The sequence below is a fragment of the Sylvia atricapilla genome, chromosome 5 (assembly GCF_009819655.1).
Source record: "Sylvia atricapilla isolate bSylAtr1 chromosome 5, bSylAtr1.pri, whole genome shotgun sequence".
NCBI classification, from domain to species: domain Eukaryota; kingdom Metazoa; phylum Chordata; class Aves; order Passeriformes; family Sylviidae; genus Sylvia; species Sylvia atricapilla.
In genome coordinates this window covers 50,490,583-50,509,441 of record NC_089144.1, presented here as the reverse complement: position 1 = coordinate 50,509,441, position 18,859 = coordinate 50,490,583, and the positions used below count along the sequence as shown (strand labels likewise).

Here is an 18,859-nt window from a genome sequence, read left to right as displayed (position 1 = left end):
CTTTTACAGGCAATTTCTAAGTGGGAAAGTGAGTTCCAGGGAGTGTAAAGAAAACGGCATCATACTGGTGAAACCAGGGGACAGAATAAGAACTTGGAGTCTTTTGTCAGGATGATGATGATGATGATGATGATGATGACGATGATGCTTTGGACCTGTCCTAACTGTGGGGACATGAGTAGACCTGGAGGAGCTACTGGTGTCGCACACCTGTTCAGAACGATAGATACACGGGAACACGGGAAAGGGTAAATTTTTTGGTGGTTTGTTTTTGTTTTTTTTTTCGGACAGGCTGCCAACTAACAGTGGGCAGACAGTGCCTGCTCACTCCTCGGGCTGACGGGGCAATGCCACCCCAGCCCTGCAGCGCCGACTGTCCTCCTGGGATGAGTGACCCACGGCGGGACCCCCGGAGCTCTCTACCCCTGCGCTCATCTCTCCGCTGCAGTCAGGTGGCGACGCTGCAAAAATCGGTAACGCGATTTATTTCCCCCCTGAACAACCGAGAGGCGGTAAGGGGAGGTTAATCCCCACACCCTCCTCTCGGGTTTCCCGGCTGGAGCCGCACGGAGGGCGGGGGACCGAACCCCGGCGCCTTCCGCCGCCGCCCCGGGAAGCGAAACCGAAAGGCCGGGCTGTGCTCCCGTACCAAGCCGTGCCCCGGCAGCGGGCTGTGCTCCGGCCCCGAGCCGTGCTCCGGCACCGAGCTGTGCTCCGGTACCGCGCTGTGCTCCGGTACCGCGCTGTGCTCCGGCAGCGGGCTGTGCCCCGGCAGCGGGCTGTGCTCCGGCAGCGGGCTGTGCTCCGGCACCGGGCTGTGCTCCGGCACCGAGCCGTGCTCCGGTACCGGGCTGTGCTCCGGCACCGAGCCGTGCTCCGGTACCGGGCTGTGCTCCGGCACCGCGCCGTGCTCCGGCACCGAGCCGTGCTCCGGCACCGGGCTGTGCTCCGGCACTGCGCTGTGCTCCGGCACCGCGCCGTGCTCCGGCAGCGGGCTGTGCTCCGGCACCGGGCTGTGCTCCGGCAGCGGGCTGTGCTCCGGTACCGGGCTGTGCTCCGGCACCGGGCTGTGCTCCGGGACCGGGCTGTGCTCCGGCAGCGGGCTGTGCTCCGGTACCGCTCTGTGCTCCGCAAGCCGCGCCTCTGGTAAAAGGTAAAAGGCAAAATTAGACGGGCTTCCTAGAGGGAGAAGGGCTGGGAGGGGCGCGGGGGGCTCCTCCAGAGAGCGCTTCGCAGACGGGCATGGTTACATGGATCAGGGATGCGTCAAGCCAAGCACTTCGTGCCTTTCGTTTTGGCAACCTGCCGCGCTGCCCTAACGCACCGGGAATTTTGTGGGTGTGAACTGCCCTCTCCAAAGGGAAACCGACCCTTTGGGTGGTCTGGGATTCGGCCCACGTTTTGCCCCGTCGGGCAGGGTGGCTGCACCGAGCTCACCCGGCGCTGGCACAGCCAGGCTTTCGGTGCGTTCCTTCTGCAGGACACCTTCATGATTACTGGTTCCCGCAATAATATGCTCAAAGGTCGTAACGGGAAAGATTGATATACTGTAGTAGATGTTATATGAGGCTATTACTTTACACCGATGTTTACATTTCTGCTTGAGAACAGAGCTGTGGTTATTTGGTCAAGGATACGACAGCTGAACGGGATTCTGTACATTGAGAACATGTTTAGTGGGTTTGATTGTGGGGGGGTGAATTCGCATTCTTGTGGATATTCCTACTGACTTCGTAGGAGAGCTCCGTGGGACAAAAAGTTTCTACATATTATTCCTCTTGCAGAATTTGAGCGGGTATTATTACACTGACAAGAAACAGAAAATGTAGTGACAATTGCAATAGGCGTTCTTTGGTTGTCTGCATGTGGTACAAGTTGTGCATCTTGAGACTGAACATTCTAAGCCGTAAAAAAGCTCTTGAAGACTATCTCCAGCAATGTATTGGTGTGGTGTGCTTTCAGGGTTCTATTTCTTCCTCTTTGTTGACAAGTCCCTTGAAAATGATTTCTCTTCACCCACACTATGACAGATATTTATATGTAGTTAGTTCGCTTTTCAGCACTCTGTATGTATTGCATCATATCTGTGGCATGTAGCTAAAATCCATATTGTTGTGCGTATGCATAAGGAGCTGAATTTATATGGAACCTTTCCAGATGTCTGAGTGATGACTCCGCCGTTTTGTCACAAGTTTTCCAGGCAGAAGGTGACACAAAGTTTACTTAAGGCCCATTGAATTCCTGGGGGAGCTGTGGTAGGCTGCGAGTTCACACTAAAACCGGTTCCTCTTGTTTGCTGCCTTAGCATTCCTGCAATTCCTGCCATCCAGCCCCCCTTCCCAAGACACCCTGGTAGAAATCCAGCAAGTGGCTGAAACCGTTCAGGCCAGACAAAAGAGATCAAGCCTCTTCCCACACATTCACAGCAGGGAAGCAGTCCATTCCCGGTTGGATGCCTTTTCCCTTCCCAGAAGGATAGCCGAAGGGACAGCCAGGATTCCCGTCTTTGCTGCAGTGTTTTGTATTTATGTCCTTGCTGGTGATTTGGCTTTCCTTTTCTTTTTAACACCGGTGAGCTATTGGCCTCTTACTCTCTGAGCTCATTGGTGGCTCAGCTTCTCATCAGGATTTGAGTAAGTCCAGCCTGGGTGGCTGGACACAGAAGTAAAGCTCCTCACGGAGCAGGAGTCAGGATCATTGAAGGGAGCAGCTTTATTTCAGAACCAAATCCTCTCCCAAGGAGGTGTGACCCCTGATTTTTGGAGGTGTTTTGGCATCTAAGTGTGATATTTGCCACTGAGGTGTTATAGACCTTCAGGATGCTGTCTAAAGGGGCTTGCTATTTTAGCCTCTAATCGAGGAGTTTGATAAGAGTTCACCGAGTAGATCAGAGTCAGTCACTGATGTTTCTGTAACCAAATATATTACTTTTTAAAGCTGCTTTGACACAGATAATTTATTCCGATATCTTCAGACAAAAATATATGGTAATGGTAGGTGTAACGTTATTAAGTGAAATGAAAGAGATTCCTTGTGTGATTTTTTCATTGTTAGAGCAGGAATTCAAAAAGTAAATAAGCATGGGGAGATAAAAGCTATATTTTTAGTTCTCCTGGACTGAATAAATGTTTGATAGTAGTATTGCCAGGGGAAATTTCTAAACAGCATTTTTTATACTCCCATATGAACTTGAAACATTTTTTAAAAAAAGAACAGGCACAGAGACATGAAGCCATTATATTCAAAACTGAGTGAGTATTATTTTTATAGATTTTAAATTTAAGAGATTCTTTTTACAGATAAATTGTTCAGTGATTGTATTTATGTAGTTTTTTTATGACTTAGAAATTAACCGTGTAGAAGACTTTGGGCTGCCTCTTTCATATGGGTCACAAAAACATCAGGGAATACTTGGCATGATGCTGCAAGATCAAGGTGATAAAGGTGAATATTAGAGCTTCAAGAAGGACTTAGTTGTTCTGTGACATAGGGTGACATCCCCTGACCCGTTGTGACATGGAGACAGCATAGCCCACTGAAGATAACATGTAACAATTTATATCATGTTCCAAGTCTCTGCAGATAGACACATTAAAATCACCTCCAAAATTTAAACTAAACCTTAAGCTCCTTACAGAATTCTCAGTGGAGGTTTTACTGAGCCGTCCCAGGCTCACACTGATTAGTATGGAGGCTTGGACTAGGTGTGAAAAGGAATGCAGAAAAAAGTTTAAAGGTTATGTACAAGGAAATAAGTTTTTTTTTTTTCTTGATACTGCCCTCTCACACACGTTTGCTAAAATTTTTCCAGATATGCATACCAGCTAAAAAGCTGTAGAGCCCTCTCTGTATGAATGTTAAAGAAAACTGATTTCATATTATTTGTTAGACCACTGAATGTAAGGTCTATAAATGCACGATAATGTGCATGCTGAGAATCCAGTGTATTGGATGCTCCATCTTGAAATACTCCATGGTGTCTTTTATCACATCGCTAAGAAGAACTAGAGAAGATTCAGAATATAAATGTAATGAGTCTGTTCTTAATTTTTTGAAGGCATTGAATTATTATGAGTGTATTACCTGCCATACAAGAAATAGGCAAGACTAAAGTGTTTTTGTTCACAGAGTCTACACGTCTTTCCTGTTATTGTTCACTATTTAAATCTGTCATGTGAGGCAGAAGAAAATCACAAAACCGATATGTTTGCTATATACATAATCGTTCATGTGTTTACACTTATTAAATATATAGAAGAATTGAAGCAATGGGGAAAGTCAGGAGTTTCATGGGATTCTTTATATCAATCTCACTCTCTGTTTTGGTCAATGTTACTAGTGAAAGTCCATAATATCAGGTGAGTTTCCAATTTAGAAGCTGTCCCAAACTGTGGAAGCCACTTGCTTGTGAAATCCCACCAGCCATGTGGCCTCCAGCTGTGGGCTCCCAGAACAGGAAGGACATGGAGCTGCTGGAGCGAGTCCAGAGGAGGCACCAAGTTGATCCAAGGGGTGGAGCACCTCTCCCATGAGGAAAGGCAGAGGGAATTAGGTTTGTTCAGCCTAGAGAAGAGAAGTTTTGGGGTGAACTTATTGTGGCCTTCCAGTACCTGAAGGAGGCAACACGAAAGATAGAGACTATTAAGAAGTGACAGGAGTGACAGGAGAAGGGGAGAATGTGTTCAACCTGAAAGAGAGTAGGTTTAAATTGGATATTAAGAGGAAGTTCTTTCCTGTGAGGGTGGTAAGGCCTTAGGAGAGGTTACCCACCCTGGGTAGTGTTTGAGTGGTCAAGTGTTGGACAGAGATGGAGCAACCTGGTCTAGTGGAAGGTGTCCCTGCCTATGGCATGAGATGAGCTTTAATATCCTTTCCAACCCCTGTGATATGTAAAATGGTTTTTGAATTTTTCTTTGGCTGTAATTTCAAAGCATCTGTAAAAATCTGGGATTTGAAATACCAAGATTCTGAGGGTGGGATGCACTGATGCGAATAGAGGGGAAAATTGAAGTGGACTGCATTATGGGAGGATTTGGTTTCAGAGTTAAAGTTGAGGTGGCTGTTGCTGCTGCTGGATTATATGGCATTGAAGACATGAATTGGTTTGGGCTCTCCTGAGCTCTGTGCATTGAACTCTTGTAGAAAAACATTTCCATGCTTTACTGCATTACATTTCCTGCACAGTAAATTGTCATAACAAAACAAACTCTCCAGCTTGCAAATATTTAATCTTAAAACTTGTGAGTGAATGGAGAAGTAATTGGTTTGGGCAAACCAACAACTAGCTGGGTCTTCAGTTAAGAAACAGTCTAGTGCAAATGAAGAAACAGTGGAATGACAGGCATTGTTATCATCATCTAAGTTGATTTTGAATTGAGATTTATAGCTAAACATGGGCTATATGATCACCCCATAAAATGGCTTCTGGAACTCTGGTACTTTACAGTACTGATTTGTTTTGTGAAGCTTGGAGGTGGAAGGGATGATGGTAAGCCTGGGTATTTTAACAAGAACTAGAAACCTTGACCTGTGTTGCATAAATCTAAGAAGAACAGGAATTTATTTTAAAAGCTCTAATTTATTCCACCAAGAGGAATCCCCAGTGAATAATTATGCAATTAAAAGAACCCTTTTTATCACAATACACCAACCCTTTGTCCAGTAATTTGTCAGAGGAATTCAATTAAAACCCACAATCTTAAAAATATACTTGTCTGCAACTGAAAATATGTAATCTCTTGAGACAGAAGCTAGTTAAACACAATTCTGCCACATTAGTGTGTACTACAGTATATTAATTTGGAGAGCAAGTTCCGTAGATGACTGATCATTAGTGTTTAATATGATTACATTATAGTAAATTTTGTTTAGTCAATAACCAGTTATGCTGAATCCAAAAAACGATGTAGTGTATTTATTGCAACCATTTATGCATGTTCAGATAAATTTGTCCTAAGGACAGAGCAAGCTTACCTAAGGCTTTCTGTCAACTGGTTATACACTAGGCTCTTTTTTTTACCTCATGTGCTTGTACTGTGCCAGATGAACAAGTGTATGTGATAAGAAAATATCTGCACTGTTTCAGATGACAAAAATGTATTTCCAAAACCTTTTTGCTAGTGATGGCTAGAAACGGTCGCTTTACTTCAGTCTTTTCAGAATTGGGAATGGCTGATACATAGAGGTATTTATATGCAGTAGGGAAACACTCTTTATTTCACTGTGACATGCTTAATCTTTTCTCATAAATAGATTTTTTTACTCCTTCCAGCTGAAAAGGTATGACAGGGGGTGTGGGGGAAGAAATGATGCTCACATATTTTGTGGTCAGTGAAATGACAGTGTGTGACAGGTTTTCCAGTAGAGGAAAATTTCTGGTGGGAGTCAAGGCTTAAGGTTTCCTTACCTGCTCCGGCTCTGCAGCTGTGACCACAAGCATTATATTGTCTGTGAGGGTGGTGAGGCTCTCACAAAGAGAAGCTGTGGCTGCCCCATCCCTGGAAGTGTCTAAGACCAGGTTGGAAGGGGCTTGGAGCAACCCGGTCTGGTGGAGGGTGTTCCCTGCCCATGACAGGGGTGGGATAAGATGAGCTTTGAGTTGCCTTCCAACCCTCACCAGTCTGTGATTCTATGATCCTGGAATAAACACTGAAAAGACCCTGCTGCATGAACTTGGGTTCTATGTGTAGGACAATATACAGCAGCACTAAGAAAACACTGCTCTCCTGTTTTCCAAGTTGAAATGAAATGGATGAGCCCGGTAGAAAATTGTGTTCAGAGAAATCAGCACTGTTTGATCAGTGTAGAATTTTGTAGGCTAGAGTACAGATGCCCTTGACAGGGAGGCAGTCTTCCTTCCTTTCTGATTTTCAAGGCTGTCTCTCAATCCATTGAGGAATTAAACTTTCTGTAGGCTCCTTCTCTGATCCTTCTATGAAAAGAGGTTCAAAACCCCCTAAACTAATGTGACATAGAAAGAATAAAGTTTTTGGATTGAATGTTAATTCAATTCAAATTGACATATGAATGCAAATTGACATATGATTTTAATTTTTACCTCTTTCTCTTACATTTTAACATAATATTTTTCATATTAGCCTTAAAACGAGGTAAGTTCTTGTATTATTTCTGGGGCAGAGTAGTGATACTACATAGCACAGTGTTATTTTGTATGAAAAACTGGCAGTTTTAGCAATTATGAATTTTTTACTGATTTTATTAACTCTGAAAGGACAGAGGTGTCAATATAACATGTAATAACCCAAACAGTGTTAGACTTTATGCACACAATAAATGCTAAACAGTTACAGGAATATTTCTAAATCTTTTTCTCTAAATAGTAGCATGACATTTTTCCATGCTCAATGATAAGGTCATCAATTTATATAGTTCCAGTGAAGAATAGCTACTATGCCTTTAAGTTTGACTGAAATATCTGTGCATAGTAGTATAAAGTTTTGTAACTATCTTGGTTTGAAAGACAGGTGTTTGCCAAGGAAAGCAGGAAATAAGAATATGACCCCACTCCCTCTGAATTATTATAACTTTGAAATTAAGGGGCTTTCAGGCAAAGACATGGGAAAAGGTGTAACAGTTTTTTTACTATGTGTATGTGTAACAAGGCAAAGAAACAACAACAAAGAAGAACAGAAAACCCAAAGAACAATCCCTTCCCACTCTTTAAGCATTTCTCTGTTGGTGCAGTTCCGAGCACACCCAGCAGGGGTGCTGCTGGCTCCCGGCCAGGCAGGATGGGTGCCATGATTCCCCCGCGGCTGCAGGGGGCGCTGTGGGCGGGCTCAGGGAGCACACAGTTAATAGTGGCTTGGAGGGGACAGGAAAGGGGCTTTGCTTTGTGAACCCCCTGGGGACAGCCGATCCCAGTGCCCCTGCAGGACTCTCAGAAGCGGCAGGCTGGGACGGCAGGAATGAGAAAAATCCCCAGTTGGTAGATGAGATCTATCAGAAACTCTGCAGCTTTAGCTGGAACTGCGGGATGTCCCAGCAGGGAGAGAGTGTGGGGGCTACAGTGCAGTGAAAAACCCAGAGCAGTGCCAAAATAAACGGTGGGGCTGGGCAGTGGTAGCCCAGTGCTACAGTGCAGTGAAAAACCCAGAGCAGTGCCAAAATAAACGGTGGGGCTGGGCAGTGGTAGCCCAGTTCTACACGGTAGAGAGATGCTCCCATGGAGGGTAAGAAGGACTTGGGGATCCTGGGATTTTCCCTGAGGTACCCGAGGAGGTGGTGGGGGGTTCTTTGGTGAGGTCAGGTGTAAATAAGGCCCCAGTGGAAGGACCACTCTTAGGAGCAGAGCTCCACTCGGGGTAAAACAAGGGCAGCAGGAGACAGAACCCTGTGGTGGTGGCGAGTTGTCCCCGCAGTGATCACAGCCTCTCCCAGTGCTGAGAGCACAAGAGAGAGCTGGCACCCAGCTCCTCTTCTCCAGCTCTCGGTACCTTTTTCTTCCCAGAGAAACCCCCAGGTAAAAAAGACAGAGTAGCCAGCTGCATCCCTCCCCTGAGCTGTGGCAACTCTTTTCTCTAAGTACCCAGTTATTGTGTCTCCTAGCAACACCTATTGGGGAAAATTCCCTGAGAGAAGAAAAACAAAAGGAAGAATCCTAAACCCCAACAATAAATTGAACTTGCATTGAACTTTTCAAAGTAATAATCGTTTGATTTTAAATATTAATTTATCAACCCTTGTGGCATCAGCATTCAAATTATGTGGTTGGTTTTTTTTATTTCAAGTTGTCAAATTGTTTCAGCAGAGAGAGGCCAAAAGAACCAGAGCTCTGTGTGTACTCTTGCTGTCAGTCTCAGTGTCCTTTTGCTGATTTTCACCAGTTTATTGCCAGCAAGGAATGGCTGGTCAGTAAAGGATATGAAAAGAAACTATGCCAAATAGCTGAAACCAACTGATAATGAGAAATACAGACTTGGGGTTTGATAGACATTGGGTAGGAAATACACTGAGGAAAAATACTGTTTAGGGCAGACAACCTAGGGGAAGACAAGGAGAATGTTTTCAAAATATTTTTCATGAGTACATTATGCACTCAGCTCATGTATTGCTGTGTTTGTAGATTCTGTAGCAAATTTCCTGCAGTATTATAAATAATAAAATAATCTCCTGGAAGCCCTTTACCTGGTTTTGTATCTGATACCCCTTAGCAGATACTGGCTTTACACAGAATTCTCATCCTATCAAAATGTAAATTTCAGACTGATGTTACATGGTGAGCTGTGTCAAGCCAGTAACAAAGAATATCAGTGAAAGGCAGGAACATCCGGGGAAAAATGAAGAGAAACCACACTATTTACATTTGAAGAAGAGCATATCTGACAGCTGAGTGAACAAAGAGAATAGGCGTTAAAGACGCCTGTGCCTTGACAAATGTTGGAGGAATCTCTTGCCTTTGTTTGGACTCACTGTAGACGGGAGTTCATTACCAGGCAGATCGGTGTGCGACTGCCTTCATTTCCGCTGAAGTAATAATCCTTTAGGGATGTCAGTAAGTAATAACCTTGCCTCTGGAGGAATACAGGAATACAGTCTGTGATATTTTGTAAAATACTAAAATACTTCCAAATTTCTATCATTAATAAAAGGCTTGTAGTTTGAGTCTTTTCAGAACCTTTTTTTTTTTTTTTTTTTTTTTTTTTTTTAATTGCCTTTCTGGTGGGATGAGGTTGGGGAAGGCACTAAATCGCTTTACTAGAAACAGTGATATGTGGCATGGAACATTGTTTACACTGTTAAGGAGATTATGTTGTCTCCCAGGAACAGAGAATGCTACGGTCATCAGGAAATCAGTTTCTGAGGATGCTTCACTAAGTTTACCCCCTAACTGGAAACTTTCTAATTGTTGTCCCAAGGGAGCAGTAAGATTAAAGCCAGGCTTCTTCTCCACTTCCCTTATTCTTTGATTCCATGTAAATAATTTCTAGCTTCACACTAACTTTCTGTGTTAAACATTTGTAAATGTTATAACACTATCATAGTTGCTTTCACCTTTGCTCTTTGCAAACTTTGGTAACTTTGCTCTTCAAAAGCCAGATGTTTTTCAGCAGGTTTCAGGGAGATTTAAATCTGCCCTCTCTAGACTGAGCCACTACTTCTGGCTATAGCATTAGCAATTAGTATGAAGGAGAAATTGTGTTTTGTCCCATGCTATGTATTGAAGGACTGCATTTATTTGTTCTCCTTCAAACAGGGGCTGAAGGAGTTTGCTCTTTTCCTTCTTCTGTGCATTCGTTGTGTATGGGTAAAGCCTCACAAAATAAGGGCCTTGTTACTTGTGCAAAATTATGGCTCAGGTGTGTCACTGTTTATCTTGACTTTGATAAGTCTTTCTGTTCTCTTGGGAAAAGCGCATTCTAGAGGAATGACTGGAGCCATAAACACCATGTGTCAATGCTTTTTCCTTTACTTCCCACAGAACGCTGGGAGGTGCATGTTTGAGTGAATGGCCGATAAGGGCAGAAACTCTGCCCTACTGAGTGCTTGGTGCTGTGGCTGCTTTGTCTTTCCTCCTGTGCATTCCCAAAACTTTCCTTAACCTTTCCCACAGTACAAAAATACAAATACTGGAGTGTGTGTAATAAAGATGGATCCTGCTGGAAGAAGCAGTGGTCTCTGTTTTTTTCCAAGCTGCTGCAATGAAATTCATTGAGACCTTCGTTACTCACATCATCTGACGAGCATTCTAGTGTCAAAGATATAGCCTAAATTTTATGACTTACAATTTCATTTATGATTTATGGCTTAAATTCAATAGACTGAAAAGGCCTGGTGTAAATAGGTACTTAAGAAGGAAGGTAAAGCCCCACTTCCTTGTAAGAGCTTTTGGAAATACTTGGTTGGGATGAAATCCCAACAAGCTCAGATATATTGAACATGGGCTTTGTTTGTTCTGAAAGTATGAATTCACAGGTCCCTGGAAACTTCTCAAACTCCTTAAATTCCTGAAAAATGTAAGCATTCTGTTTAGGAAAAAATGAGAAAATGTTCAGATAAGATAGAAAAAGTCAGATTTCCTTATTTTATTCTTATTTCCTTATTTTGTAGCTTGGCTTCATAAACACTTTTAAACTTTGTTCCTTCAAAGTAGATATTGATGTACCATTTATTCCTGACCATCACAAGTGCAGATAAGCAGATAATACACCAAATACTTATGAGCAAACCATCTCACTTACTAAATCATCTACAATACCTGCTACAGATTAGTTGCTAAAAAAATACATTATCACACTAGTTGCTAACTATTAGTCATAGAAATACCTAACTATCAATATCAATAATAAAAATTAAGTACTCATTGGAATATCAATCACTATGCATTTTAATAGTAATACAAATCTGACCTGGAATTGCTTTATTTGTTAGAATATCATTGCTCAGTGAAAAATGGAAGTCCCATTTAAATTAATGGGATTTCCCCCTTGTGTGCATGGACTTTTAAATTGAGTTTTGTGGAGCTCATTATTTTCAACAAGGAACAAGTAAGATTGTTACAAAATAATTGGTAAGTTTATGAAAATTTTTGAAGTGGTAGAACCTGCATCAAGCAGGGAAACTGTCTGGGCTTTTTTTTGGTCCAAAATAATTTCCAGGTTTTAGTGATTTGAAGGTGCAATACAAGATCTGATGTCTTGGCAGAGAACAACAATGCTTGTGTATGCCTTTTTTCAACCGCCAGGCCGTGAATTTGCCCATTTTGTTTTTATTTTACATGTTCAGATAATACCAAACTGATGTAAACCAAGTGGGTAAATAAAATTCAAAGGAGAGGCCTGAAAGCTCAATTTCTTTCTCACCTCCACACCTGAGTCTGGGTTTTCAATGTAAGGGAAGTATACATTTGGAAGTACTTGTTTTGCTTTTTGGAGCAACTGCTTGGGGCAAGAGATCATCTAAAACTTGTTTTTTGGTCCTGATTATAATTTTGAGTGTGTTCCTTATTACTCTGCAAAGCACAGAGCCTTGACAAAAAGTAGGGATTACACACAGGAATGGGGTTTTTAAATTTTTTTTTAGGTTTTTATATGTTAATTCTCTCTTGAAATTTTCATGAAGCTATTTCATATGAAATATGAGGTATAAAATGTTTCCTGTAATAAAACTTAGAATTGCTATAGAGAAGTGACCTGGTGTGAGGGTACAGTGTATGTATCATCATCTACATTAGGAAAAAAAATAAGTTTTAAGTTGTTTCTAGGGGTGAATTAGTTGGAAATTCTGATATTTGTCATTAAACTTATGTAACACATAAGTACTTTGAGGAACAACTCCCCCAAAATGAAAAAGGCCCCCCAGTTTATTCAAACACTTTATTATTAATTAATAGCTTTTATTTTTTTAGATTGCAGTTTAAAAACCAGTTCTACAACACTCTTGTAGTAAGAAAATGGTAATCAAATGTCAATGAGGTTTTTCCTCTACAATAACTGGGAAGTAGGATTTCTGGGATGCATTTTTTGTCTTCTTTTGCTATTTGTGTAGCGCATAAAATGTGCCACATTGTGATGATAGCTTCCTTTCTTTATTTTTGTAGGGCTGACCCAAGGATCATTTCATCCTTCAAGAATCTGTTTGCAAGGTTTGCCAAGACTTGTTCCTAAGGGGAAACATGTCTGAGGTTGACTATGAGAAATTAGCTGAAATAGGTAAATATTTTTATAATATTTCACATTGCATTTGTGTATAGAGTTACAAGTGATTTAACAGAGTATCTTCAGTAAATGAGAGTCTTTGCCCACATTGTGTAATATTTCTTGGAGCAATCCAGTGTCAGTTACAGCTCCTGTACTGATGTGTACCCTGTTAAAGCCATTAGGGTTGAAGGTTAGTTTAACACATGCAGCTTTTGTGAATTACTGCTAGATGTTCCTAGTGCAAGTTTAGGGTTTTGGAACATCACCATCGTCACGTGTTGTGGCACAAATGGGACTCCAAGCAGGCAAGTATGGAATGAGTACAGAGCATTCATTGCATGTTACTTCCAGAGATGTTTGTTGTGTGGAGCAATGTCAACCGAGGCATTAGGGGCTCATCATTTGGAAAGATTTGCATTACTTTTTTTGTTTTCCTTTGATTTTTTGAAGATGCCAGGCTGAAGCCCAGAGCAAGGGTCTCCCAGATCTCATCCAGCCTGCCTTGATCTCAGCCTCCCTTTCCCCATCCCTTCCCTTCACTTTGATTTCACCACTTCACAACTTCCAGGAGCAGCTAGCTGACATTTTTACTTCTAGGGATTGATACAAAATCCACGGAAAGCAATTTTCATCCTCAAACTTGCCAAGCCCTGGCTCAGACTCCTCGCATTGTCTCCTAGGCTGGGTTAAACAGCACTGATGGTGTGAGTAGTAACAGAGGATCCTCTGCTGCAGCCTGTGGAGCAATGAGCTCCTCTGTCATTTGCAGGAGGAAAATAGAGCTGAGGTCTCCCTCGGTGTGAAACATTGAATCTTCTTTCTTATTGATGTTTATTATGAAAATCTTTTGAGCTCCACTCCCCTTGTTCAAACAGGAAAAAGAAATAAAGAAAAATAATGTATAAAGAGTTATCTCAATAAGTTAGGGGTATTTAGCTTTTAAGCAGGTATGGTTAATATTAGGATTTTTGTAGACTTTGTGAATAAATGCACTACAAATAGGTGTGCGTATTTCCTTTGCTTCTCTGGGTCTTTGGAATGTCTCGAAGTCAGATTGGTTATTTCTTTTGTATTTTTGAACATACACTCCATTTTCAAGTACACAGTTCCCATTTCAGATCCCCATAGATAAGCAGCTACTACTTATTTTTCTCTTTTCTCTTTGAAACTTTCTTGCCTGAAGTGGTTAGTATGCCCAGACATGAAGGGGAAAAAAAAACCAAAACAAAAACCCCAACCCTAATAAACAAAATAGTGCTTTAGTTATTCTGAGCTTTAACAAGACTTAAATATTTTTATGATGAAAAAATTGTGGAATTTATCTAGTGCATTATGTTTGTATTATTATTCTTCCCAGCTCTTTGGAAAAAAATAATCAGAAAAGTGAAAGAATACTTTCCCAGATAAGGTTAGTGTAGTTTTTTATACATGATAAGCTTTTAAAAGGTAGAAAAATAGACATTTTGTAGATAATAAAAGTTTAAACATTTTTGTGTATATGAAGGACTCTAATAGTGTCTCTCTAAAGGCAGATTTTTTTTCCCTGTAGGATTGCTGATTTATTTTCTGAGAAGGCTTTTATGTGAATTCAGACATAAGGAAATCTAAAAGTAGTACATGTGTTGCTGATTCCTTTGTGTTTTGGAGAAGCCCAGCCAATAGTGGAATTTTTCATCCTTGTGATATGCGTTTTTGGTACAAATCATGTTAAAAATGAGACGATAAAGCCTTCATATGGCTGTTGACAGGACAGAAAGATACTGAGAAATCTAAGTGGAAAGCATTCCAAAATATTTAATACAAGTTTTTCTCTATAGCAGTTGCTGTCTGCTGGCACATAGATCTGGCTGAAATCGTAGTTTTCTCTGCCCTAGTGTGCCTTGCATTGCTGGTCAAGGCACATGAAATATGCAGATGATGAGAAGACAAAATGTTCTAGTACTTTTTTAACATGACACTAATAACGTTATAGATCACAGAATAATGGAATACCAGATTAGATTGGAAGGGGATGTTAAAGATAATGTGGTCCAACGTTTCTTAGCAAAGGCACAGTAAAGACAAAATGGCCCAGCACCATATCCAGCTGACTCTTCCAAATGTTCAAACTGATAGATAAAAATGTTAATTCTACCTTAATAAAACTTGCAGGATAAAAAGAGGCAGATAATATATAGCAGGTGGCACACCATAAAAGATTAGTTTTTCTCTTTTTCTGTGTCTTCTCTCAAGCCACCAAGACACTTGTGTATTAGTTATTGTTAGTTATCCCAGATTCTGTTCATTTGGAAATGTACTTAGTATGAGCTTTTTTTGAACCTTACAACAGTCTGGAAAAAACTTGGGCGTGAAAAAACCCGAACAAACAAACCCAAAAAGTCCTGGAATAAGATTGATAAACACTATGTTGCTCTTTTCAGTATTGAGTAGACTTTAATTGTAGTATTTAGTTCAGAATCTCCTGAAGTTGGGACAAGGCTTCCCATTTTATTGGGATTTTACTGGGCTTTTTAGCAGAAATTTACACCCTTGCTTGGCCTCTAGCTGGAGTATATGCTGAATGGACATTTGGCTGCCTTGCCTGTTCCAGGTTTGGAAGGTTAAAGTATTTCAGGTGGACAGTGGATTTTGGGGGAGGTGAGATGGAGACTTGTTTGCAATTTGGTACCTTTATGCAAGCTGTGAATCTGCTGTGGAGAGTGTTCTCATGAGGTGTTAATGTGGCAGCAGCTGAAGCTTTGACTTCTCTGTTTCGGCCACCTTGAAATAAAAGGCAGGAAATTGTAGATGGATCCACGCAGATTAAGGGAGTGTAAAAAATGTTGAGACACCACCAGCAGTCATGAATAGCAGGGTCTCAGCATTCCAGCTGTCCAGTCACAAAGATTTTTGTGAACATCACAGGAGATACTAATCTTCAGAGTGCGTGAAGATTAATATTGAAGAGTTTCTTTTCCCACACAAGAGAAAGCATAAAGAACAAGAAGCTGATTTGTAACTGCAGTGAATAGTAATATAGGCCTGTGGTTTTGTCAAACTGAGTGAAAATTCAGCCATTCAATAATGAATCAGAGGCAAAAGCTTTTCTCTGTTCATGAGTGCTGAAGTGTGTTCTTGCTTGTTCCTTTAGAACTGCAGAAAGATGAAATGGAGGATCCACACTCAGAACAGGAAGAAACATTTCTGCCTCCAACAATGGAGGATCCTGCGCTAAATATCAATCACCCATACTATGATGTTGCAAGACATGGCATCATCCAGTTGGCAGGTATGTTTGGGAACTCCTATGGTTTTATCTTACCACTCACATCATCAACTTTTTCTTACTGTGCTCAAGGTGATTAATGGGAATCATGTTGATGCTTTCAGCTTTCATCCTGAAAACAGCTGACTAGTAATATGGGAACTTAGCGCACTCATCTGTAGATGAATTATGAGCCAGATATTTGAAATTAAACTTGCTTTAAAATATAACCATAGTAATATCTTATGATCTAAGGCCTAACTGTGACTGTAACCTCTGTACTTCATTTGTGATAAGCTGTTTTGTTTGCCAAGTCATCTGAAAAGTTGTGCAGCCATACTTAATCCTGAATAATTTTGTTGTTTGCCCTGCAAACAGTGTGCAGCCAAAGAGATATGGGTTAAATATATAAAAAACTAACAAAAGGAAGAAAGGAAACAGTTGACATGAATTTTAACTGCATTTATCACCTGGATTTCTGTTGTTATTTGGAGAGAAGTTATGGATACATAGCATATTTTAACATTGAATCCTTTAATGTTTGCAGTTACTTATTTTTAAAATATTCTGGCAACATATAAGACATGCAGCCATATTTATAACCTAAAAAGCACCTCTTTAAAATGTGCATTGTCTACATTTTTTTTCCTTTTGGCTTATTTTTGATATAAATGTGCTTGATAAAATAACATGAATAATCACAATCCTACACTAAGGAAATTAATACAATAAGAAACAAATAGTGATATTTCATTTTCATCCTAATGCTGTCTAAGATTGTGTTATATTGTATACATGTTTTGTGTTTTATACTTTGAGTACATAAGCCTAGGTTACCATTTTTCGGGAAGATGATGAACCCAGATATAATACATAGACACCTTCCTGATATTGAGCCGTAAACAGGATGACTCAGGTAAACATCAACTTTAGCAAAAACGGTGCTTTAGGGCAGTGAAATCTATGGTAATTTGACTTCTAACTGAGAATGAGAAGAGGATTTTACCTGTAATTAAGTCCAAACCTTTGCTGTACTTCTGGTTTAATTGCACTGGTGCAAGTTTTGCCTGAAATGTTGGATTACCTCTGATGGTTTTGTCTTTAGCACTTCAAACTTTTGTAGGGGAAAAAACATTCCCTGGCCATGTTTAAGCACAGAAAAGAGTGAGCCAGAAACACTTGATGGGGGTTTTCCAGTGTGCTGGACAATTTAAATGCAAAGCACAAGCCAGTGCTGTGTTTTCAGACTGCTGTGGCTGCAGCCCCCAAAGTAGCTCCAAGGTGGGGTGCATTAGGAGAAGGCAGAGGTGTGCAATGAGTGCAGAACACAGGAATGGTGAGATCATACCCAACGACATGCTTCACCTCCACAAAACAAGACCACCCTATCCCACTGTTAACCGATATGGAGTCAGGTCTGAATGTTTTCTGGATTTACATTCAAGTAAGGAAAAGATGAGCTCTTCGGAAATCCTTCCCTTCTTGGAAGATGACAGTCCCTTTGGAAATAAATATTTTTTTAATTATTTGTACCAAGTTTGTAATGGCTTTCATATATTTCAGCAAGACAAAATTTGAGTTAAAGCAATTCAGAAAGCTGTTCATTCATTTTTATTTATTGATTGAAAGACAATGAGATGTATTGCTTGAAATGACTGAAGAAAAAAAAAAGATTTTAGGTGGAAATATTTGCAGTAATTTATCCATCTATTACAGTCATCTAGTTTCCAACAGTTATTTTAATAAAAACCAAACCCACACTAGAATTCCTTCCTGCTCTTCATAAATTAAAATTACTTATATCTGATTTCCCTAACAATAGCTTTGACTATATGCAAATGAGATCTTTTGATTTGTATTCATACAGTGTGAAAATACAATTTAAGAAAAAGGAGAACATTTTAAAAATATATAAACTTTGTTAGACTTAGTTATGTCATGGATCCCAATGTGCAGCTGACAATTCTAAGGATATGTAAGTGGAACAGGGCTACTGTGCTGGTTCTTTTGATTTCTGTTTTGGGGGAGAAGTTTCAATCTGTTTGCTTGAAAGCAAACTCAGGATTATTTTTCTTTGTGGCAAAAAGGAGGTATAAGCATACCAGATTCATCAAACTTTCCTATTTTCTGTGGTTTGCTTCTATAATATGATTGCAGACAACTTTTTTGCAGTATCTTGTTTTGAATATGTGCTTATTTTATTTTGTAGGAGTCTGGTTTTTGCTGCTTGTGCTTTTATAAACTGCTAGTGACATTCTTTTATGCATTAAACAGAAATTTTAATGGAATCCAAGTCCATCATTATTTTAAATCTTCATTTTCCTCCTTAGCCTTTTCTTGCTTTCCTATTCAGATTTAAAAATTTCATATATCCAGGTCCTTGTAGAGACTGTTGATATTTTTTTTTCAGTCTAGTTGATTTCATGCCCCTTTTTGATTTTGAACCAGTACACTAGAAACTGGTTAGAATGTGGATCAGACTGTGAAAGGTAAATTTGTAATTTAGGTTTTTTAACATGTAAGGAGAAATTGTAGTGAACTATCTAATTAGCCTGAGGCACAAGTTCTAATAATTTTCAGTCATATCAGAGACAGCTTTGCCGCTTCTTGCAATACCTTTAGGAGCAGCTCTGTGGTGTGTAGATTGCATTGTCACAGGGAAGAACTGTTTTTAAAGACTTTTTTTATTCTTCTTAACAGATCCACTTTGTTCAGTTTTTGGATTTGCAAAGTGTGTTCCTGAAACCAGTATTTCTTACTTTGTTCCATGAATACCCTTTTGGGGAAAGCAACAAATCAACTGGAGATACCCAAGACCTGGGCACATTTCACAAAGGAAGCTGAGGGCTCTGGTTCCTGACCTATTTGTAGCACAAGAGCAGATTTTAATGTGGGCTTTGCACTTTACAAAGCATGTCCAAATAATTTGTGTGTCATCATATTGTCCTCTAAGTAG

The 18,859-nt window shown here is 40.5% G+C and overlaps 2 protein-coding genes across 2 annotated transcripts in view; both read left to right on the top strand.

The window, feature by feature from the left end:
- The first annotated feature begins 347 nt into the window (after positions 1 to 347).
- On the top strand, positions 348 to 1,150 carry LOC136361955 (uncharacterized). The gene is made up of 2 exons (XM_066320236.1): positions 348 to 473; positions 563 to 1,150. Exons 1-2 carry the CDS (start codon positions 348 to 350, stop codon positions 1,148 to 1,150), a joined length of 714 nt encoding a protein of 237 aa, XP_066176333.1.
- Positions 1,151 to 12,381: 11,231 nt separating this feature from the next.
- ARHGAP8 (Rho GTPase activating protein 8) overlaps positions 12,382 to 18,859 on the top strand; it is a 49,047-nt gene continuing 42,569 nt past the window's right edge. Inside the window, exons 1-2 of the mRNA XM_066319479.1 lie at positions 12,382 to 12,671; positions 15,790 to 15,927. Of these exons, the coding sequence (XP_066175576.1) occupies positions 12,635 to 12,671; positions 15,790 to 15,927 (175 nt within the window). The 5' untranslated portion in view covers positions 12,382 to 12,634. The remainder of the gene's footprint in view (positions 12,672 to 15,789; positions 15,928 to 18,859) is intronic.